This window comes from Ascidiella aspersa, chromosome 1 (genome assembly GCF_963924565.1).
Source record: "Ascidiella aspersa chromosome 1, kaAscAspe10.2, whole genome shotgun sequence".
Taxonomy (NCBI): Eukaryota; Metazoa; Chordata; class Ascidiacea; order Phlebobranchia; family Ascidiidae; genus Ascidiella; species Ascidiella aspersa.
The window spans coordinates 10,846,370-10,870,445 of record NC_139447.1 but is presented as its reverse complement, the minus strand read 5'-3'; the positions used below and the strand labels follow the sequence as shown (position 1 = coordinate 10,870,445).

At 35.9% G+C, this 24,076-nt stretch overlaps 3 protein-coding genes across 3 annotated transcripts; 1 reads left to right on the top strand and 2 right to left on the bottom strand.

The window, feature by feature from the left end:
- The first annotated feature begins 972 nt into the window (after positions 1-972).
- LOC146167459 (trypsin-like) lies at positions 973-5,265 on the top strand. The gene is made up of 6 exons (XM_083385722.1): positions 973-1,012; positions 1,299-1,446; positions 3,469-3,616; positions 3,967-4,081; positions 4,461-4,612; positions 5,119-5,265. Exons 1-6 carry the CDS (start codon positions 973-975, stop codon positions 5,263-5,265), a joined length of 750 nt encoding a protein of 249 aa, XP_083241848.1.
- A 3,371-nt stretch (positions 5,266-8,636) lies between these two features.
- LOC146167458 (CD82 antigen-like) lies at positions 8,637-15,080 on the bottom strand. Its single transcript, XM_083385710.1, has 8 exons — positions 15,027-15,080; positions 14,086-14,170; positions 13,046-13,048; positions 12,649-12,755; positions 12,043-12,141; positions 9,184-9,366; positions 8,870-8,953; positions 8,637-8,708 (listed from the first exon to the last, which is right to left on the bottom strand). The coding sequence occupies exons 1-8, from the start codon at positions 15,078-15,080 to the stop codon at positions 8,637-8,639; spliced, it is 687 nt and encodes a 228-aa protein (XP_083241836.1).
- A 2,516-nt stretch (positions 15,081-17,596) lies between these two features.
- Positions 17,597-20,907, bottom strand: LOC146167457 (CD9 antigen-like). The gene is made up of 7 exons (XM_083385700.1): positions 20,854-20,907; positions 20,651-20,750; positions 20,269-20,366; positions 19,745-19,819; positions 19,140-19,250; positions 18,606-18,782; positions 17,597-17,668 (listed from the first exon to the last, which is right to left on the bottom strand). The coding sequence occupies exons 1-7, from the start codon at positions 20,905-20,907 to the stop codon at positions 17,597-17,599; spliced, it is 687 nt and encodes a 228-aa protein (XP_083241826.1).
- Between the last annotated feature and the right edge of the window lie 3,169 nt (positions 20,908-24,076).

The following is a 24,076-nucleotide window of genomic DNA, read 5'->3' as shown; positions in this document are numbered from 1 at the left end:
GTCAATGTATAATATCCCGCACATCCCCTTTATTAGCTAAACGCGAGTTAACGCCACACGTATTTTAGCTATATTAACAAAATGAAATTTATATTATTTTATATTCTAGATTCTAGAATGTTAACGTTCCGAGGAAATTTGTTTTAGCCTTTGTTGCCAGTTGGCGCTAAAATCGATACGCTATTCTTTAAATTCGAAATTTCTTTTTAGTTTAAAGTGCCAACTTTTTATCGATCTGTAATATCTGCAGCATCGATTTTTTGGGAACAAACCGAAACCAGTGGTCGCATTTATTTTTTTCGTTCCGTTCGTTTGCCTTTTTGGTTTTCAAGTACTTTAATTAATACTTATTGCCTTTATGCATGTTTTTTCGTTTAATTCAATTTTTTGTAACCCGTTAAATACCCCTGCTTTGTTATCAAGATCAAGGATAAAACAAAAGTGAAAGATATTTTGGGGCGTCGGTACTAGTATTTATTTTAAATCTGAACAGTCGTACATAACATAAGTCCTTATAAAACTTCCACTAAACACGTAAAGATTATTGACCTATAATTCTAACTTATTAAAAAAGTGCCATATTAGTTTTCTAAAATAGCTGTTACACTACCCAAAATAAGCCAATTATAATATTAAAATGTAAAAGAACCTTTGTCCAAACATGGAGAGAATTAATATTAATTTTGGGTAGAACTGGCCACAATACAAACGCCTTGTAGAGTGTTTAGAAAGCTATTCAAATTATAAAATTATATTTTATTTTAAAAGAATATGAATTGCATTACTTCTTCACAATTCGTTTCCTGTACTTGATTATACAGGAAATAAACCGAGTCTTCACATAACCGACTGTGGGAACGGTACAGCTGTCTACGCCGAAAACACATACAGAATTCCAATCCTCCTGGCCACATAAAAGCAGCCACATCCCCTGTAGGCGCATATTCCAAAGTCTAGAGTTAAACCTGAAAGATGAAGCTTATAATTATTGCAGCTCTTTTCTATCTTGTAGGTAATTACAACACTTTTTTATTCGTTCACTTATGTCTAGATTATTACCCAGACAGACACTTGTGTCTAAGAAATATTAGTATTTTTTACTTTATTGAAATATTTATAAGCGGTGAATCGGTGAAGATCCTTTAGTTAAAACGCTTTTCGTAGAATTTGGTAAGCCGTACTGAAATTTGATTTTTAAATACTATAGTTAACGTTATGAGTAAAGGTTCTGACCTATATTTTTTTACCTTTAAAAAATGATGTTCTTACGCGAAACTATTGAACTTTTCTGTTTTTAGCGGCCGATGATCGCATTATTGGCGGACAAATGGCCACACCTGGACAAGTCCCTCACATCGCGAATCTTCGTCAGTACAACAGTCAGTTTTGCGGCGCGACACTTGTATCGCCAAACTGGCTTGTGTCAGCAGCTCACTGCTACGTCAAGTAAGTTCGGTTTCTTTCAATACATTTTTCAACGTAAGGTAAACTTTTTGGAACTCCTTGAAATAACTACGATAGACTATCATGAGACCACAGTTCTTCGCAAACAGCAGATTTTATTATACAATATTTAAAACACTTATCAAAATCACCCAATCTTCGACCTTACGTAATTATTTTTGCTTGTAAAGAAAACAACATTTGGCTATTTTAAAGTGCTTTCGAGAGTGCAAAAGCCTTTCAATTTGTTAGTGTTACACAGTGTTACATATCGACAGAGTTGTTCACCATAGTTTGCCAAACCTTTTGATATTGCTGACTTTTTCCTATTTTGGAACCTGCGTAAATTATTTTCTGACAATATGTTGCTAATAGGCCCTAGATGATTTTGTTAAAAATCGAAAATAAAATGTAGATCAATTATTAAGGTATATGGATATGGACGTTACGCATCGTCGTACAGAAATTAGGGATAAAGCACCCAGAATGAAATAATATTTAACCAAAAATACAAAATAACATTACCCTAATATTTTAGAGAATATCTAAAAATGAAAGGACATTATTTACACCTAAAAGATATAATACAATTGTTCTAAATAGAAAGGTGTATGGCCCTTGTCAATCTTGCGCCCCTGTCCCATACCAAAAATGGGCCTAAGACAACAGTTTCTTTTAAATGCTTTGCAATAATAATTACCTAACGCAACCCAGTCGTACATTTAGAGAAAATACATAGGCCTAATGTCAGAATAAATCCATCATCCGTCTCAAAAAATAACAATCTAAACTTAAATACACGATTTTAGAACAAGCAAATTTAGCCTGAAGATTAACTGCTTTTATTTGGAAGCTTGTCGCCATAATTCGCAAATGACAGAGTGATATATTTAAAAAAGTTTAGTTTGGTATCCGGGTTTGTTATATAAATTGTTCGCAAGAAGTAAACTGCGTGCGTATACGTATCACTACAGAGGGGCTTTATGCAGTGACGGGCGGTGAGGTTCCTAGATGGTGAGGCACAATTTTTTTCGAGTCACGTTTTTTTTAACAACCACAAAAACGGTATCGTAGTAATAAAAATAAAAATAAAGTTTAAACCTTTTTGTTTAGCTTTTGCCATTGTATAAGCTGCGTATCGAACACAAATAAATATGCTAGCAAACCGTTTCGAGCAGCAACTGACTGAGTGTTAACGCAACACTCAAAAACCATTCAGAGAGCAAAAACCAAATCCTCAAAAAGTACAGTAGTAAAACCACATTAACATAGCAAACGTAATAATGACTACATATTTTATGACGTAACAGTCCATGACAGTTGAAGGTGTGGCATGCCTGTGATCGTTGTGGTAGGTTACTGCTCATAAAAGCAACAAAACAAATTATTATTAAGAGTACAATATTTATTAATTTTTGGGTGGACATGGCCCCTGGCTACGCCTGTGACAGCAGCACATCCACTCCTTTTTTACCAATCTCTTTGAAAGTTGTTTGTTGTTTTTTTTGTCCAGTCGTCTGATGCAAAACTTTTAAATTTGCAACAGGTCTGCCTTTATTTATGACTTCAACTTAGAGCTTTACACTACAAGAAGTCAATGTACACGCACTATGCGGGCATTGGACAAAGAAACGTTTCATAGCGTGAACGTCACAATTGAGGCATGCCTCAAATCATAGCTAAATCGTTCATCATGTTTTCGGAGAAAATTTGCGAAAGAAAAAGGCACGCATAATGCAGTGTATGGCACTTTTGTGATCTGAAGAGAGGCACGGATTGGCGCTGCCTCTCTTCGCGGATTTTAACGATGAAGGTTTGATATCAATAACGCAACAGAAATAGAAGAAAAAAATAAAGCACATTTTACGTATAGAAACGTGAAATTTGTAGACATATAACTTTTGCTTGATATATCTTTTGCTTTGCCAGATGTTGACAGGTGAGGCAGTGCCTCACCTGCCTCCCCTGACTGCACGTCCCTGGCTATATGGAGGCTCAATTGAACGTGGCACTTTCTATTTTCAGGGCGAACAAAATTACTGTAACTGTTGGCGACTTTGACCTGTCTGTGGTGGAACCACACGAAGTCACCGTAGTTCCGACTTTGTGCGAACGACATCCTCAATACAACTCCAGGTCTCTCGTCAACGACATCATGATGATACAACTGCCGGTGAGGAACCTTGATCGTTAAACCATAAAAAAAAATAAAGTTTTTTTTTGGAGATTATTGTTGGGCGATGTTTCTATTAAAGAATACGGTATCTCTTTTTTACTCTGAAATCATGTTTGTATTGTGTAAGGCGTGACAGAACACCTACGATTTACCCATCTTATTTGGTAATAATCAACTCTATACTTGAATAGAAAATGTATTGCTGAATTTAAAGGCCTATTTTAACACACGATTATAGTGGTTATTGATAAACATAACAACATTGGATTGAACTGATGGAATTTTAGTATTAAGAAGACCTATTGTTTGGCAAAATAAATTACCGAGGCTAACTGTATGTGTTTCAGTCTGCTCTTGAGACCACGAACTACATTGAACCCGCCCTACTTCCCACTTTCGACGAAGTCTTGAGTGATGGCGATTCCTGTGAGATCTGCGGATGGGGAAATCTGAGAAACTCAGGTCTTGCTGGAACTGTTTGCTCGTGATCACGCCCCTTAATAATATGCTTAACTTAAGCAATAAATTTACAAAAGATAAACTTTTTATCACTCATGCATTCAAAGCGTCATAACAACGGCGATTTTTATTTTACAAAGATTTGTTCTTAAAAATAAAAAAAAATATTTTTTTAAGAATAAAATAATTTGTTTTACAATATAGAAGCCTTACGTCTTCAAAACATAATTCTTGATGTAGCCTACGTGTACGCATTAAAACCCACGACCATAGTTTAAATTAATCTTGAATTGTAAAGAATCCAGATAAAGAGCTGATGTTTTTTTTTTTCGTGAAATAAAACTAGTCAAGCGGTGTTTCGTATTTTATTGTTTATATGCAGGTACCAGCCTTTATCCAGACGAGCTGTATTGCGTCAACGGAGTTAAGGTGATTAACATCGACGTTTGTAATGCCGAAGACTCGTACAACAGCGAAGTGCTTCCTGGTATGATCTGCATTGGGGATATGAACGGCGGCAAGGATTCTTGCCAGGTAATTGTGGTAGCACATAAAGACTACGTTTGTCATTAGGAATCAAAGGGTCACGTGTTTCGGGTTTTTAGGGAATCTCTGCATATAGATAGGTTTTATATAAACCCTGAATGTTGGTGAGATAACATTCGTTTTATGTAGACTCATTTATTCATAGAAATGCGAGGCATAGAACTGCGTGTCAAGCCCCTTCTTGAACCGCACAAACAAACACTTTTGCCGAAAAACACAAGTTGATTTTGATATCAAAAAGTAAACGTTAATGAATTACTGAACTTCGTAAATTATTTGATTCAAAGCAGCATAACGCATTGTAAGCTCAAACACTATTTTACTTAAACGAAAAGCAAAAGAGTTTGTCTCAGCCAAGTCAAGCTTTTTCGCCTAAAACTTCGAGTCAAGTTAAGTCATCACTTAATTAATTACGACACTTCATGGCCGAAGCTAGGCGAACCGCTACAGAGTAGCCGACCATACGTCGCGCGAATATTTTGTTTTGTTTTCAGGGCGACTCTGGCGGCCCTGTAATCTGCAACGGTAAACTGCACGGCGTCGTCTCTTGGGGCTACGGGTGCGCCGAACCGAATTATCCGGGCGTCTACGCCGAGGTGAGGTACTACCACAACTGGATCATGTCCTTCATTGACCAATAGTAGGATTCCCGGATTTCTCCATAATAAATAGACGGAGACTCAAAGTCGTGTTGCTTTGTATGGAAGAGGCTACTGGCACCAATCAGCGCTAAATTAGTATGGAAGGTCGGGGGCGGCAAATTTAGTGATCAAATTTGCAGTTTAGTCCTTCTTGAAAATAACACTGTTTTTTTTTAGAAATAAGGAGTCGGTTTATTAAACGAAAACTTTTATTAATAAATTACCCCGAATTTCGTTATTATCTTCAAATAATTCGGCGACGAACACCACCAAATCCTTTGGCAATTAAACAATTAATTTACATAAATGTCTGTTAAGATATAGTCAAAGTGAAACATCAATTGCGAAGATTTAACTTTATTTAAACACCATTGACACTAAAAGAAGCCATTTATTACCTGTACGGATTTAGGATCAAACGTTTACCAAACCAATTGAGATCGCGGATGATAATAGTAAACGAATGTTTTAATGTTGCTTTTCTTTTTTCGATTGTCAAAGTTCAATAAAAACTCCAAATCTAATGTATGATGAATAAGGCCAAGATAGAACACAGCCGCGAGGTCTGACCGACCTTGTTTCCACCTTAGATGATTATTCTTAAGTTTCCTGTCGAGGACCACGTCGCATTATCCCTTATTACACAGTAGCCTAATTGTTAAATAAGCATTTTCCCTTGATTGTTTTCGAATAGTCATTTTAGCCTAAAGCATGAAACTTCTGATATGAAGTGCAGTTAGAGCCTGCAGAATTTACGAACTATATGCTTGGCAAATACTGCTGCTGACACCTTATGGCTTAACTACATAGGTATTGTTCAAGTGCAACAAAACAAGGGTCAGTCCAATTGGGCAATAAAGCTTGTTATTTCATATCTAAAAGGGCTTTATTTTACGCTGCACAAATTACAAAAGTTTAACGGGGGTCTTTAACCAGATCTCTGTGGAGTTTGTGTCCTGGCATTTTTTTTCCAGGTAAAACCGTTTTTTTTTTGGCCAGTATAAATACTAAAACTATTACTAATATTTACACTGGCACATTACCTACACCATAAACAAAAAAGTAAAATGTTAACTTTCTGCCGATCCGCAGTTCAAAAAAAAAGAAACTTGACGGTGGTCTTTACCGGATCACTCTTGGGTTTGTGTCCTGAAATTGTTTTCCTGGGTAACACCGTTTTTTTTGCCAGTAAAATACTAAAATTATTACCTGACTGACACTTACTATTTACACTTATTACCTACACCACAAACAAAAGGAAAATGTTGAACTATTGCCAATGCACAGTTATAATTCGAGCCCTACCTCCAAGTGGCGGCACCACCTCCCTTTGAGAATGGTTGTCCTGAGGACTGGGCCTGAACCCATTACTGACACTTTAGGCATTCCCGGCTTTCTTTTTGGCCAATGGGAAAAATAAGCCATTTACCCTTTACTTTACTCTTACTTTTTTTACCTTCCTTTAGTTAATAAAAAAACATGTTGTGCAGGGCATCAGTTTTAGTGGCGTTATATTTCGGGCTTAGTATTTAGTAAACTTGTTGTAGTTTAGATATTGGTGGACCGTAGGCTACTTTGGCATGGCGAAAAAATACTATTTGTTCGTCTAACTAATCGACACCTTCAGTTTCAGTAATACAACAACAACTACAGACATGTCCGATAGTGGATATATTCTTTCGATATTCGATATTTTGGACGACAAGTATCGCAATCCGTTCCGGTACTAAATAATGTTATTACTATATTTAAACAAGGTGAAATTAAAAAGGTTCAATAGTATTTTTTAAGGGTTATTAGGCCAACATTTGTTTTAGCGTTAGGAGGTGTAAGTACTTTAAGTTGTTAACTTAGGATTTTTAAAGGGTTCACCTTTTAAAGTAAAATGTGTTTTTAACGCAAAATCGTGCATTTAAACGCAAATCAAAAAAAAAATGTGCATTTAAACGCAAACCATGACTAATGTGCTATATCAAGGAATCAGAACCGATACCGTCTTAGTATCGGACGAGTACCGATACTATCACTTGAAACTGAATGTCGGTTCCTGTCTGATATTATCGGACATCCCTAACGACAACAAGAGTTGCTTTCGAAATATATATTTTTCTTTCAACAAAAGTGTTACCCTATATCAGGGGTTCTTAAACTGGGGTCCATGGACCCCTTGGGGGTCCGTGAACTAGTTTTAGGGGGTCCATGAAGGACTAATTAAAGAACTAGTCTAGTGTATACTTAAGTTATTAATTTTTCAAAGAAAACACTTTAATTAAAAATTAAACGGTTTTGCACTGAATGCATAGTTAGACTCCATTTACCTTTCACATTTTTCGGACCGAATTAACAGAGTTATGAAGTCTATTTGTATTGTGACGTCATATTATGACGTCATTTTGAAGCATTTCTTGCCTACCGGGGTCCATGCAAAGCAAAAAAAATTTTAGGGGTCCGCGGTAAAAAAAGTTTAAGAACCCCTGCCCTATATGTTTTAGTATTAAGGTGTATCTTTATAGAATCCAAAACCGTCGTCGGTAGTTTTTAGCAAGTCGATCACTGCTCCGCTGACGCGTACATTATCAAGTTAACTATGAGTTTTAGCTATGGTTTAGTCGTACTTTTAACCTTAGAGCTTAACTTGTTTGTACACGTCGTTACACGTGGCAGAGAAGAAGTGATCGACATGCCAATACCCCCCCTTGTGGTTTGGGATGTCATTAAGAAAATTAAGGCCGAATCAAAAGTTTATTTCACCACGTTGTATAACTGACCCCCCTCAGCTTAGCTAGCTACAGTAATATACTTCTGGTCAATAAATGCAAACCAAAAGTGTGATCATTAAGTTAATACAATGTTTAACAATAAGTATATCTTCTACAGGGTAAAGTTTCAAAGTAAACAGCCTTAATGTATTTTATTTGTGCATTAACACATGCTACATAATTATATCATTATAATACACATGTTATTGGCATAATTAACACGGCGCTTTAATTTACAATAACCGAAAGAAAAATTACAAACGATTATTTTTTCATTAAAAAAATTCAGGCCTACAATTGGCCGTCATTACCACATAACTTTCTTGATTAAAAAAAAAATATTGTTAGTTCGATTTCAACTGTCTTAAAATAGTATTGTTCTTTGGTTTTGTAGTTGAAAGAAGCTTTAAAAATTGATGTTTAAGTTTTAATTGTTACAATTCGGGGAACATCACAATGCCGTTAAATTGACCATATGTGTGAAACAAGTTTCAGCAAAACTGAAGAATGAAAAACAGTGAAAAGGATGCACAGGAAAAGGTATATAAAGTGGAAACATTACTGAAGAAATTGAAATCTCACTTTACTGTTATCTGTGTCATTTCTGGTAAGTTAAACGTTGGCTCCTTTTGAACTATTTTTAATTGACATACACAGACAAACGGAAACGATCATACCAATCACCTGTGAACAAAAAATATTGGTAAGGCTACAATATAGGTAAGTTTCAAAAAGTTTTTCACTATTCAGTTGCCTCGACGATCACTTTAATTGCAAGTTTTAAATACACAAAAAGTACAAATGAGCAATACTGTCAGTCCGTTATATTTCATGGAATAACTTACCTCCGCACATCCAATACAAATGCAAAGAATTGCAAGTAGCTGGTAGTTGTCCTCGATAAAAGTATTAATCGCGTTGGAACAAGGCTGTCAATTAAAGTGAAGTGTTTAAGCGTGTATATCACTTTGACACCACAGCGTTACATTTAATTTCGGGCACATGTAATTTAGTTATATTTTTAAATATGTTACGCGGCAGGATATTCGATAATATTATCAGTTGTAGATATGAGAAACGCGATTGACCTACGTGTACTTTGTAATTGAAATTCATTTTGTTAATTGGATCCGTCACAACCAAAAAGTGTGGTATTTACCTGTGTGTAGATGTATTCAGATGTACTCTGCGTCATGTCTTTGGTGCAAGAAGTGGCGTTACCGGTTCCCGCTTTTTCGCAGTTCTCCGTTTCGCTTTTGTTGCAAGCGCAGCCAACCGATCCTTCAGTATTACCGGTGAAACTCCAGTCGGTACACCCGTTCACTCCGCCGCAGCATTTAAGCTATAAAAGAAACAATAAAACTTTTTTTGAATAAACTTTTAATTGTTTAAAACTACTTCTTTTAATAAAAAATAAAATTTTGACAGATCCTATATGCTATGCTCTCTATATAACAACCACATATCTCAAAAGAAATTGTTTGTCATGTCCAATAGTGGAAATATTCTTCCGATACCCGATAATTAGGACAAAAAGTACCGTAATCCGTTCCGATACTAAATAGTTATTATTATGTTTAAACAAGGTGAAATTCAAAAAGGTTCAATAGCATTTTTTAAGGGCTGTGTTGTTAACTTACGATTTTTAAAAGGTTTCCCTTTTAAAGTAAAATGTGCTGCATTTAAACGCAAATCATGACTAATGTGCTATATCAAGGAATCAGAACCGATACCGTCTTAGTATCGGACGAGTACCGATACTATCACTTGAAACTGAATGTCGATTCCTGTCCGTTATTATCGGACATCATGACGACAACTAAAGGTGCTTTCGAAATATATATATTTTTTTCAACACAAGTGTTACCCTATATGTTTTAGTATTAGGGTGTATCTTTATAGAATCCAAAACCATTGTCGGCAGGTTTTAGCAAGTCGATCACTGCCTCGCTGGCCCGTATATTAACGAGTTAACTATGAGTTTTAGCTATGGTTTAGTCGTACTTTTAGAATTAGAGTTTAACTTTGGTACACGACGTTACACGTCAAAAAAAGCGAAACGGAGAAAAAATCGTTTTTGTTGGCCGCTTGTCCTTCTATATAAACTTAAGGTTTCATAATCTTAAATATGAAAAAACGCGATTATTTTTTTGCATCACGAGACGAATTGACCTCTTAGTGGTGACATCAGCGTTTGTAAAGTGTTATTGGTTCTCAGGCGAAATCCCGGTGACCCGGTGATTGACCAGTGATTCTAACAAATGTGTGCCTTGAGAGGAGCTTACGCGTGACGCGAAATGTTTTTTTATTGTTTGGTTGGAAGTAGCCTAACATATAACCAGTTAACTACAAGCCTATAGCTAGGTATGAGAAACGTGATTGCACACTACTTATAATATGATATTTACGTCTATAGCATTTATTTTGTTGGGGGTGGGGGGTTGGGCACAAAATATCCTGACGTCATGAAATTCCATTTAAACGTTACTTCTCAAAAAAGTTTCCTTAATACACCACACAGTTCGTTGGATTATTTTGTTGAAAGTTTTACGTTGTAGAGGTGTAACTTTTAAAACAAAGCTACATTAAGATATTATCAAATCGCCTAGCCCAAAAGTGACAGAAATGCAAACCTGTAAATTGACGAAAATTTCATATCGAAGGTGCGATAAGGTCCACGCTGCCATCTTTTGCATTTACGCAATTAAAATAGGTATTAAACAGAGTTTGTAGGGGGCATGGTCATGTGCCCCCTTACCGACCCCCCACTGACTTGGGTTTATGGAGTCTCAGATACTTAGTCTTGGAACGTGTATTTACAATTTAATGTTTGTTGTGTTACCTACTGTATATCCTATGAAAGTTGATTCTAACCCAACCAATAATCTGGGCTTTTTGGGATATGATTCCCGCGTCCCTAAAATAAATTTTCGCCTCTAGTATTGTCATTTCGTGGCCTACAAACACCCATTTTTAAGATATATTAAACGTTTTTTTCTCAATGATTAGTCAAAGCTGCAATTCAACTTCGTTCTGGTCAATAATCAAACTACGGCATTTAAAAAAAAATACGCCACCCTGTTTTCTGTTGATTTTGCCTTTGCTTTATTTGCCACTTCCAAAAAGACAAGCCGCACGGGCGGCCTATCGCCCCAGTAAAAAAATAAAGCGTTTAGCACAGTGGTTCTTAACCTTTTTTCAGCCGCGCCCCCCTTTGGTAATTTTCTCATGCCTTGCGCCCCCCTATGAAAATATTTCGACATTTTGCAATTAAATATCACTGAGAAAACAGTGAAGGGTGTTGTTGGTCGCGCGAAGCGCGAAAAATTTTGAGTTTTATTTGGTAGAATTGGCTAAACTGCAACCGAAGAGGCGTTTCGCATTGGGCACACAACAAATTGCGCGAGCTCGACACATTGATTTTATCGAGCTGATTTTGACAAACGTGTTGCGAGCGCATTTACTCCACAGTTGTAAGAGTTATGATGTCGAGCGCAAAAAACGTCAAGCGCAAATATTAAACATTGCGTTATCGTGTTTCAAAAGATGTAACGACACACAATACAACGGCAATATTGCAAAAACAATATATTTTCGCGCAAAAAAAGGTCAACTCCCCCTGTTGCTACAGCCTGTTATCATATAAAAAATATGGATGAAAAATAGTCCGAAAGGGCGATAGCTTTCATCGTTTATCTATAAGTTATTCAATAGGGCGGTGATACCTTGGATTTTCTAAAAAGGAAAATTTTTGCAGTTTTAATGTTATAGTTGGCAAAAACAGAGTTTGTATGTAGGAATTATGCCCAACCCAAACGAAACCATTAAAATTGCACTGCAAAAAGTTAAAATATTGAAGTCGAGCTCGCGCCCCCCTTAGAATTCCTCTGTCTCCTTTAGAAAATTAAAGCAAACCAGACAAATCGAAGCAAACCAAAAAAGAATAACGGCAAAAATAAGTTATGTCCCGAAAATACATTTTCGGCCCATATAAAAAACATAAAAAGATATAGCTTACGGTTTGCTGAGTCGATTCCATAGAACCGTAAGCAGTAATGCTAGAATCTGCGTAAGCTTTGAATGTTGCATTTAACCCTTTGTCGATAGTTTCTTGAAGCTAGAAAAACACAAGTGGCTAGTTATGAGTGTTGTTCATTATTGTAAACTTAAAAAAAAGTATTAATTCAATGTTTTGTAATTATAGGCGCGATAAAAAGTACTACGTTTGCGCTCACCGATCCATATTCAACAAAAGCCGCTATCCCAACTCCAACTTGCAGTCCCAAGATAACAAGAAGAAAGCAGAAATACTAAACAAACACTCTATTTTAAACATGTGTCTATATCCCATAGTTGGGTCACACTACACATCAACCGAAAAAGACATTGTTTCATATCTTCGAATACTAAGTACGAAGATAAAAAGCAATAAATTACAGCAAAACAATAATAAATAGTGAGTAAGTCAAAACCGTGTCAAGCAAGGAAGCTGGACTAAACGAAAAACTCAGTTTTATTGCATAAAATTTTACTTATGCATTGGTGATTAGTACAACTGTACAAGTAGGTCTATGCGGTATAAAAACCTAAAAAGAGTTGACTTTATTAGGCGAAATACACTTACGATTCCCAAAAGACACGTACTCTCTTTTATTGCCCCACAGCAACCACAGAATCCGACAACAAGCATAAGACCGCCAGCTGCAATCATCAGGTATGAACCTACAGACACTCTCGTTTGTAAATATTTGGTCAATTTGTTAAATCGATTCTTAGTAGATAAAGTTGTCCGATATAATATATCAGTAATGAACCCATACTAAATTGATATGGAATGTTCAGCCATATTCTACCTTTAAAAAGTAGTGTTGCTCAAGTCGCGTTTTGTAGCCGATGAATTAAAAATTTATTGTTAAAATTTAATATGAACCGAAAAAGTTCGTTTAACTTAATAACATCTTCGTTAGAATGCTAGCTTTCCCCTTAAATAACACACGCTCTTCGGTAATTATACGTCTTACGGTCTCCGTTAACCGCCGGAAAGCGAAATTGAACGACTGAACGTGACATATAAGCAACAATTTTGTAGGCCAAACGGTTTTTTAACGGCTAGTATGTAGTGACCGTAGCTTTTAATGTGACAAATAGTCTTTGCAAAGTTAAGACTTTTGAGCTCACTGTTTTGTTTAATTTTTAATCCACAATTAACGTTTAATCCACAATTAACATTTAATTATGCAGAAAGCAATATTGTGCTGTGCTGTGTTTGTAGTGGATCAAATAAGTAGAATTGTCGGCGATAGTGCGCTTCACTTTACTAAGGATGTCACGCACTCCATTGATAAAACCCAAATAAGAGCAACATAAACGTCGAAATAAAACACACTTCGGAGTAAAACCAAAATAGGACTAATGCCTATACCTAGTGATAAAGATGTCTAAAACGAAATACGTCCTAAAACCGTCGGAATAAGACCTAAATGGCCAGAATCAGGCTTATGCAACATTTTACCTAACTCCCCTAAAAATTTCAACCCTAACCCATTTCCTAACCCCACCCACTACCCACCAATAACAAAACAACGGCGCCCTAACGGCGCCATTCAAGCTAGGGCGCGTAAAAGTCGACACCAATACGGCCGATGCCAGGCCCATGGCCCCCGATCGTCCCATACCCTCTTCTTACAGTTTCAGGAGTTATTTGGGCCATTTAGGTTATTTCGATGAATTTAGGTCTTATTCGGAAAGATTTCCGTCTTATTCGGAAGATTAAGTTCTTATTCTGTCATGACCATTGCTGCGCATTAGACTTTATTATGTCGTTGGTCCTGTGTTCCCTATGTCACACAAACTATTAGTGAATTTTTTTTTATCCTTTATTTATTTATATTTTATGTCGTTTTCGAGAGGAGAAATTACCGACCAACGGACGACAAATCTTGACAAATAGATATTTAGACACGCGGAACAAATAACTGAGTCAACAAAAAATTACGTTGCTTCGGGACAGATTAAACAAAAATACAGAAAAACAGTTAAAACTCACCTGTAAGGTATATACCCAGATCTGCCACTTCGACAACTCCTGAAACATCCTCTTCTACAATTAAGTAAATTCCAACTCCAAGTATAGCGGCACCCGCAAGCTGAAAAACAAAAATACTGTGATCGAAAAATTATAACAAACTTGACTTATGACAGTAAAATCAGCCGATCTAATTTATATGGGAAGACCGATTAAGATTCTTCTTCTTCGGCCTTCCATAAAGCTGCTTTTCTATTGACCTGGGCTCATGAAATGGTAACGCCACGCATTTATTCACAATGGTATATGTCATCAATAAAAAATGGGGTAATTCAATTTGACAATGCTAACCCTTACTACTATTTCCTAAGTAATAATCACAAGTAGAATGACAATACCGCACTAGACCATATAGCATACTTCTATATGCTGGAAAAGCATCAAGGCTGAAGAAGGAAGATTTTAACCCGACTTGAATCCATCCGATGGAATTAAATCGGGTGGTAAAATTGTGAAAGGGTAAAAAATTAGATTTTAGCTTTAAATGTATTAAAATAGCATTCTAGTCACGTTTTCACACAGACAAAGAAACGCCCCATTGCATTCCAGGGGTATTGGATAAATTTGTTGAAGTCTAGCAACTTCATAAAAATCATCTGTCAACCTTAAAACTAAAGTCGTTGGCGGACGTACAGACCCTAAAATACCTGTTGACTAGTTATGTGTTTATATATGTTTGGCTATCTGAAGGCAAATTAATAATAATAGTAGGTTTCTAAAAATTCCAATTTTTTTTTCTGCTGTTAAAGTTTGTTTTTCTGTTGTTAAAGTTTGTTTTACAACAATAAAATGAAAGTAATATGGCAACAACGCTATAAAGTAAATAACTAGTGTTTAACGACTATAATTCCTTTATGCACAATAATGAACGTCCAAAACAAACCATTTTTGGACATACAGATAAAATATATACCTACCCAAAACACAAAGTTGAATGCGAACAAAAGGTACTTGGCAATGGCGAAACACATCGTTAATTTTAAGACTGAGCAGTCGTTTAAATGTAAAAGTACAATGCAGCTAAATCACTGAAAAAGAAACCATCGTACACTTTCCGTAAGGTAGCGCAAGTAAGACTAATACTCTTGCGAAGTCTATATGATTAATGGCGACCTGTAAGATATTGTTGTACTAACAAAGCTCTTTCTATAAGATTGATACAATTTTGTACATTTTTGTATACAAAAACGATTCGAAAGCCTCGGACATTTGTTTGATTCAAGATTTTATAGGCCAAAAGTTGATTATACGGTGAATTCTAACATAATAAAAATCACTCGACCAAATGTATTTCTGTATTTGCGATTCTAGCGGCCTTATAGGTGTGATGGTGCATACGTAAATGAAACTGACGGTGCATGCCTAAATCATTCGGTATGGCAATATTAGTGAAAACAATACGGTATTCGAGTTATAATTATACGGTACAACTTTTAGACTAAAACTTACTTTCGCTAACTCTTTCCTATAATTTTCCTATAAACTTTAATCAAATAAACTAGAGCCGGGTTTGAAAGTTTATTTTTTTAGTATGTTGGTCGATTAAGAGGAATTTCAACATGGGGAGCTTTGGACATTTTGTAAACATTTATTGGTCTAAAAAAAAAATTGACGCCTTATTCATCAGTAAGACATTTGTTGTGCCCTAATCCCTGGCAAAGTTCTATCACAATTGTAGATTCGTTTGATGTTTTTCACATTGTTGGTTTGTGCAAAGCTTCGATTTTAACTAAACCTTCATCATTCTATTATGGCTGACTTAAGTCGGTTGTTTTCAAACTAGGGTCCGCGGACGACGTTCGCCGGACGTGTGATTGTGCATAAGGAAATTTTAACCTGCCTATCCAATAACTGATCAACTTCTTTAGCTGGAGCCTGAAGCACTTCCGTTAGATCGATTTATGTACTAGAACCAATATAGTAGTTTTTTTTGTTTTTACACGATGGTTCACAACCATACCTAAATCAGCTTGTTTAACATGGTGGCTAAACGTATTAAGCAACATATTAAGCCCTTTATTCGGTACTTTTATTTTTAAGTTTATGACTATCGATAACAATAAATTCCACACTAAACTAAAGCAGTAAATTTCAAGAAGGGCATTTTTGTTGAAACTTCAGGGTAAATTAATTGCAATATAAGTGGCCCATGCTTTTTATGGTACTTCTATTTTTTGCTGGTTTCTGATCAGCTTTCTGACGTCATTTAGCCGTGTCACCACCAAAATAATATTATTGAACCTCCTTTTTAATTTATTCCTTGCATTTACTACTAAATCAACGTTCGTTTAATTTAAATCCTTGTGTCCAAGCCAGTTCTACAATCCAAGTCAGTTCTACGTGCAAACCATACTTATTTCCTTCTTTAAAACATGTGGTTTGAAGAATAGCAACTTTGCCTTAAATCTGTACATTCGTATTTTCTTCAAAACTACAATGGGCCTATACTAACCACAATAATAAAATCCGAAAGTGGCTTGGTAGAACACAACAGTTTATATCAACGCCCAGTTGACCATACAGCGAAATTATATCGGTTTATACAGTACGGCTTACAGGGGACAATACTGTAGTTTGGTAGCCTCAAATATCTTTCGCCTTAAAGGAATTAACAAAAAACAGCGCGGGGGTCATTGAAAGTGTTTCCTAACGCAATGAAACACGTCATAGGGCCACGAAGAGTTTCTGCGATTAAAGAGTACCGCGATTAAACACGGAAACACGCCATACACCCGAACATGATTTTTCTTCGGCCTTACAGTATGTGGTACCTTGGCCTCATAACTACCGGGTTGCCAGACAACCTTCGATCCGCCTACGCCTAAATAAGGTTCAGCGAAAGCCAACGTGGTTCGGGTCCCGTGCCTAAAACAAAGAAAGTCTGTTTACTGCTCGATGATACATTAACCAACAAGCGGGATATGTATCGCGAGCAAGATGCCGTTGTTTGCTTTACATACGCCAACATTGCGCTCCTGAGGAACCGCCCTATAGCTGTTGCGACAGCAAACGTTAATACCATCAGCACCCCTGTCTTTAGGAAATCATGCTAGAGTCGCTAGATCGTACGAAAGCTTGATTTTTACTTTTTGTAGTTTTGTATACCCTCGTTTAAGGTGATTGCGTTTCGTTTATCAACATGAACACAACAGAAATTGAATAGGAAAACGAGACTTTACTGTAAGCATAACTTCTCAAAAGAATACGGTTTAAAAGGAAGCTAAAAACACTTGAAAATCGAAAACCTGTGGAATTACAGTTTACCGTCATTTCCAATAAAATCGTTTTTAAAGTGGATCTGGTCAAACTAGGAAATTAAACCAGCCTAAACGAAATAAATATTCGTGGCCACAATTGCGAAAAGCCTTTAGGTATGTTAAAAGCCTTTAGGTATGATAAAGTTTAGGTATGTACATTGTACAATAGCCAACCGATACGAGTTAAAGTATATAGTCAGGATTTTAAACTGGCGCTCCAACCGAGTCGGTTAAGCTGATATTCCTTTCTTTTTATCCTTGATTGAACAGCATAAGCACATGGAGACGATCAGGCCGAGCACCTACAAACAATTGTCACACATTTATAGGTTAAGCACTTATAAATGTTTGTCACATAGAGATGTTGAGTAAGTGGCATAAGTCCAATCAACCTTTTTTTTTGACGAAAAGTGGTTATTTGACTTAACGCGGTCGATAAAGACGATAAATAAGTATTACAAAGGTAATTTTGCGCTCTTTTTTTAAATGTCCCTGATACGTGTTGCTAGATTTTCAAATCCAGAGTTTTCGTTAAAAAGCTAACATACTAAAAAGCGGAAATGTAAACGAAGTTTCTACATCATTTACAATGCATTATGGCTAGGTTCAACAAACATTTAAATACATATAGAACGAAATTTGGTCAATGTTCGAAAGATACGTACCTCGGCGCATCCGATAGAAATGCAAATTATTCCAAGCAGCTGGTAATTGTCTTGTACAAACGTATATATCGCATTTGAGCAGGGCTGTTAGGAAAAATGCAAATTGACATTAACTCACTACTTAATACTCTGTTAGGTAAGAAAAAACGGCAAAACATACTGCTGTACATGCACAGCGCCGATGAATTGTTATTTTTTTCCAAATTTAGTATCTTAGCACTAAGACAAGTAAATGGAATATATATCGAGTTTCATGGACTTCTAACGAATTCAAAGTTAAATTAAAACACACTTTCACAATTCGGTCGGTGTTAAATAAAGTATTTCAAAAAATTAACACGTGTGTGAACAGCTATGAACATGTCGTTTGCCAACTTACTGTAGTTCGAGTAATTAATATACAATGAATTCAATACTATATAAGGTTGTACTAAAAATCAATGTAAGATTTATATTGTCGTGTCTACTGGTGAAAGTATACCCAGGAACAAAATAATTATGCAAACACTTTATTATACGAGTTAAGTCGCTTAACGGTTTCTCGTTCGACTTCAATAAAAATAAATCCATATACCTCTGTGTAGATAAACGCTGAAGCTGTTCCGTTATTGGAGTCCCCTGCGCATCCTGCAACTTTTGATGCTGCCATGCAGTTGCCTGCGTTTGTATCATCTGGTGTGCAACCACAGCCGATAGACTCCGAGGCGAACCACCAGTCTTGACATCCATTCATACCTCCGCAGCATTGGAGCTATACAGAACGCAAAACCCAAAAAAATCTAAAACCAATTCCAAGCCATCAAAGCAAATGATCGAACGCATGGTGAAAACACAGGTTTTAAATCAGGCATGCCCTTGACCAAGTAAATGCCGTTTAGATACCCGTTAATAAGGGTTCCGATAGCATTGTAGTTCACAGCAATATAAATTTCACTATGGACAGTTATTATAAATAACAGTTATTGTCAGTCAAAATAATTTTCCTGCAAAATTTTCCCATATTATATAATATTTTTATTTGAAGAAGTAATGAAAATCCACTTATGTCTGTTAACATAATATTTTATTTGACTAATCACAGAAGCGACAAAAAATGGGTTTGTCTTACATTTTGCTGAGTTGATATTTGGGAACCGTATACAGTGTTGTCCGAAGGGGGCCAAAGATCTTTGTAAGATTTAAACGTCGTATTTAATCCGGCGTCGATGGCAGGTTGAAGCTAAATAAAACCATGATCATAAAAGGACCATAAATATCTTTCTATTCTTCTTTAGTCTATGAATGTGTCCAACATTGTATATTGAAAAAAAGCCATGGTTTGCTAATTTCTCTGCGAACGTGATCAATTACTTTTTATTTAAATAGCTTTTCACCATTATACAGGCTAGTTATTGCTTTGTTTGCTTGTTGATAGTATATTGCATGTTTAGGTGATAAATTAAATGTGTAACCATAAATATTCAGAGTTTGTAAGAAATTGAATACTTTTGTTTAAAAATGTAAACGAACAAATCAGGAACAAATTAATTTACTAAAAACAACTTAACTCAGTGACCGAGATAATTTTTCTCTTACACAATCATTATGTTTTTTTTATTCTCCCGCTTTCTAATGTGCAAAAAACAACTGAATCTAATTTAAATTACTCTAGGTGCAGGGAATAACTAAACAAATTTGTCTTTCTTTCGGAAATATATCAAGATGTAAACTTACATCTCCGTACTCCACCAAAGCCCAAATTCCAATTCCAACTTCCAGGCCCAATATTACCAGGAGGAATCCAAAATACTGCAACAAATAAAATATTTTGAAGCGTGTTTCTGTAATTGATGTTTGTATTTAACACGGCTTTGCAATCATTTTAAAATAGCAAATACAATATAAAAATATGAACAGCTTTTTTATACACTTCTAGGTCAATTAAGACCATATGTAAAGAAATACGACATTGCGAAACGCAACGAAATATTCCAAGTACACAGTGTTTAACTCTTTAAGGATAAGCTGTCCATGAAATGACGAAACGCCTTCTAAAAAAATTCTTACTTAAATCAGTCCTTAACGAGATGTTGCTACGTCATGTAAATGAAAGAATAACGTTGCAACGGTATTTAGACGCGGTTTAACAACTTTTATTGGCAATAAAATCCAGGTTAAATCACAGAGGTGAACAAGACATTGTTCCAACAGCAAATATTTATAAGATCGGCTGGTAATATAAAAAATACTACACTTACGAATCCCAAAAGACATGTGCTCTCTTTTATTGCCCCACAGCAACCGAAAAATCCGACAACTAGCATAATGCAGCCAGCTGCAATCATCAGGTATGAACCTAAAAAGGAAGCACTTGTATACAAAATGTACAAGTTTAAGAACTAGTCTTATAGGCGGAAAGCAAGTCAGTTTATAATGGCAATTACAGTCATTCATTAAAATGAAAATTAAGGTGCTTGAGAAATTGTAGTTTCTTTACTCAATTCTCGACCTTAACTTTTCATTGCGATCCTTGCTTAAACCACTTGTGTCAAGGCATTATTAGGCAGGACTGTAGTAGCAGTAACCTGCCACAGCTGTACTTATTTGTGATAGACGTTACTTTTTACTATTTTCACCTACCGGTGTAATAAACATCTAGGCCTGCCACCTCGATAGTTCCTGAAAGGTCCGGTTCAACCACGAGGTAAATGCCAACTCCGAAAATAGCGGCACCAGCCAGCTGCAAGCAAAATAAAAGATTAGCATGTTATTTGCGCTAAAAGCATACATAACAAAATTCATGTGCTGTATAAACCAGAACAAGAAGGACAACCTGCACTTACCCAAAATACGAAGTTGAAGGCGAACAAAAGGTACTTAGCAATGGAGTAACACATCTTTTATAACTTTTTGAGTATAAAAATAGAAAATATCCTACAAATCACTAAAAATAAAAATATTTTATATGTTTTTTTTCTATTAGACTGTCTTTTTAAATTGCTTTCTAAGGCGCAAGCTCTTGTTGGTCGTAAACTTAGTCACCGCAAAGCGTAATATTGTTAAAGCTTTTGCCAAAAGTGTTGCGTTTTAACTATGTTCAAAATGTTTTATCACATTTTTGTGCAATGACTTAAGAATCTAGCATAGTTCGTCTTTTTAAGCATTACAGTGTTTGTTCGCATCATTTTATTGAATAACGGATCAGTCTAATTACAGCATATGCGTTAAGACTATACTTTTAAAACAACTTCCTCTTTGTTATGGACATTCTAATAGTAGGTACCGATCACAAAACCCGGGGTTCGTTTTAGCATAACACCAGTAGACTTTAAGAGTTAATGTGAGCAAACCTGTGTTTATTTTTTTTTTATTTCTATATGTAGTTTTGCGCGAACGCACAATTTTTTTAATTTATCACGCCACAGATGAAGCTTAAACAATCTCCAGCACCAGTGGTTGGTTGTTAACGGCTTTTAGAACGTCCTAATTCTTTCGTCTATTAAAATTGCTTTCTAATTTTCTTTTTCTATAACTTTTAGTACTGTTAAACTCCAGTGTATTTCGCCGCGCATTTTTGTTTATCTATCGCAGCGATTGTATCAATACTTAGGGTCCTTATACCACCGCTAAGAGGCGGCATTGCTGACAAATCTTCGGTTCAATTGGTCTTTACGCATTTTGCCTCACAAAAGGCCCCGATCTCACTGAAACGAACGACGTAGCATCGAAAACAATTGCAAGCCCATCGGGTCGTTTTAAGTGTTTCCTGCGATCACACTGAAGACGCTATAAGCGAGTTCGACTAAAGTTCCCTCCGTTCAAACTTCCCGTCAACAGAACGCCTTCCTATTAAAACTGAGCGTGCGCGCGCAACAACCTACGCAGCTGGACTGACGAGCAATGCGTCGCCCACCTTCGTATTTATTCTCGCTATCATGACCCATAAATTCAGAATCCAAATTCGCGCAACCGAGAACAGGCGGCTCTGTTTTCTCGTTGGGCAATAAAATGTGTACGGGGACGTGGCGGCTGTTTGCTTTGTGTTATGATGCCATGTTCCACGAACGGTATTAGGATATAGCGAATGTTCATGTGACATCCCTGAAACCAGATCATAGATACATTACGAAGCAACGTATAACGAGCCTTTGGGGAGTTTATCACCAACCACTACTGTAACGCCACCAAAATAGCATTTTTGCAAGAAAACTCAATTGTCGAATAAATATCAAAGTGAAATAAATTTTTAAATTAAATAAAAAGATAAAAAAATGAGAATACCTGATTTGCAACTGTTTTATTGGCCTACAGCCCTTTGAAAAAAAATTGAGTAATGAGACACTTTTTATAGGTCTGCTATAATTTATTTAAAACGTCGGTTCGTTTACAAAATTATCCACACACCTCATAATTTACACTAAAGAAATATCATACACAAAGTTTGTTCAACGCCTAGCAATATGCATGCTTGTCGGTGAGATCCGCAAATAAAAAGCATATGGTTTTAATTAGCCTATATGCCATTGTGAATAAAAGTAAAATGAAATAAAAAAGCTGGAGTCAGGTTGTTGAATCATATAGCTAAGTTCAGCCAATTAGGTTATTGGCTTCCAAAGTGAATTTTAAATCATGAAGTCGGTAATAAATTTGTCTAAAATACTACCGAAAGCACCGCCACGTGGCTCTTAAGTATAGGCCTAGGTTTTATTTGAGTTATTTTGGATGTGCCAAATTTTCGTTTAGAACATATTCTAGAATTTTGTCGTGATGGGTTTAATTCGGAAGTCGCGCAGTGTAAATACAAATTCGCTAAATTTATCTACGCAATATTGTGGGATGCAAAATTTAGCTGAGCAAACGTGTGTGTTTAAGTGAGAAAGAAGCGGGGTGATATTCATTTCTGCCTACGTGCAAGTACAAGGTGTGACTCTTAGTAGGAACCAAGTAAGAAGTGTACAGTGGCTCTTGGTCTTTAACTGGTTGACTACCCCTGGGTTAGAGACTATACAGAATGCCAAATATTTTTATTTTTGAAATAGGTGAAAACTAAAGACCAATACTTCCGAATGTTTTTTGGGGAATAATTTTTGTTATTCTTTGTTGTATGTAAGGATCATGTCTAAATAAACTTGTTGTTATTGTAAAATCCACGACATAAGGATTATTAAATAGCAAATAAATTAATATGTATATTTTATCTGCGGATTTTTTCGGACTCTCGTCAAAATGTTCTTGGCCTTAATTCCTCATTACATTATAAATGTTTTAGGAGTGTTGGTGGCGTGCATTAACGTTATACGTGGAATAAGTTGGCTTAACACTCGCAGAAACTTTCCCAAGAACTGTGCGCATGAGTTCTTTCAACAAAAATGAAAGTTGTAACACTAGTTATAGCAGAAGGGCAAATGTGTTACCAATCGCTTGTAACCGTGATCAAATAAAAGTTTACCAGCAGCTAGGTCGTGGTCACAGTTTATTGTTATTTTTTAGACATCTTAAACACCATCAGCGGAAAGTAGGCATAAGCGTGCGGATTATGTCCTTCTTTACGTTTAACGAATACGGTTGCCGTCGGGTGGTCAACACTTTTTGTCCAGACTTACTTGTTGACAGGGTAATTTGCTTCTGAAAACATAATTACCAGTGTTGCAATGACCGAATTCAAAGACTTGAACTAAGTGTTCTTTAATCGCTGTTTTTAAATGACTTGATTAACTTAAGTATTTGTGTAAAATAACTTAAAATGACTTAATTTCAGCAATTTTGCCAAATTACTTGACTTTGCCTGGGGTCATTTACTCTAATACGACTTAATCTTAGTTGTACTTTTTTAATAAAAATTAAATTGTATAGATTGAAAGACGTAAAAAAATCCTATTTTGTTTTGGTTATGTTTCTGGTGTTACTATGTGAAATATTGCTTTAGATCGAATAAATATACAAATGTAAATAGTTCAATATTTTTTTAGATGCCAATATACCTGGACTTTGAAATAACATGGTATGGCAACATCTTGCAATGAAACTTGACATTTTGTAACATGATTTGAATGGGATTGGTGATTT

Bases quoted from the DNA above. Each gene is read 5' to 3' on its own strand.
- LOC146167458 (XM_083385710.1), bottom strand. From the start codon at position 15,080: ATGTGTTTCGCCATTGCCAAGTACCTTTTGTTCGCATTCAACTTTGTG. The intron at 12,142-12,648 runs GTAAGTGTATTT...GTGTTTTTCTAG, and splicing joins GTACGTGTCTTTTGGGAATC to CTTCAAGAAACTATCGACAA. The intron at 9,367-12,042 runs GTAAGCTATATC...TTTCTTTTATAG, and splicing joins TGGAATCGACTCAGCAAACC to CTTAAATGCTGCGGCGGAGT.
- LOC146167457 (XM_083385700.1), bottom strand. From the start codon at position 20,907: ATGTGTTACTCCATTGCTAAGTACCTTTTGTTCGCCTTCAACTTCGTA. The intron at 19,820-20,268 runs GTAAGTGTAGTA...TATTTGTTGCAG, and splicing joins GCACATGTCTTTTGGGATTC to TATTTTGGATTCCTCCTGGT. The intron at 18,783-19,139 runs GTAAGACAAACC...CGTTCTGTATAG, and splicing joins AAATATCAACTCAGCAAAAT to CTCCAATGCTGCGGAGGTAT.
- LOC146167459 (XM_083385722.1), top strand. From the start codon at position 973: ATGAAGCTTATAATTATTGCAGCTCTTTTCTATCTTGTAG. The intron at 1,013-1,298 runs GTAATTACAACA...TTCTGTTTTTAG, and splicing joins AGCTCTTTTCTATCTTGTAG to CGGCCGATGATCGCATTATT. The intron at 1,447-3,468 runs GTAAGTTCGGTT...TTCTATTTTCAG, and splicing joins GCAGCTCACTGCTACGTCAA to GGCGAACAAAATTACTGTAA.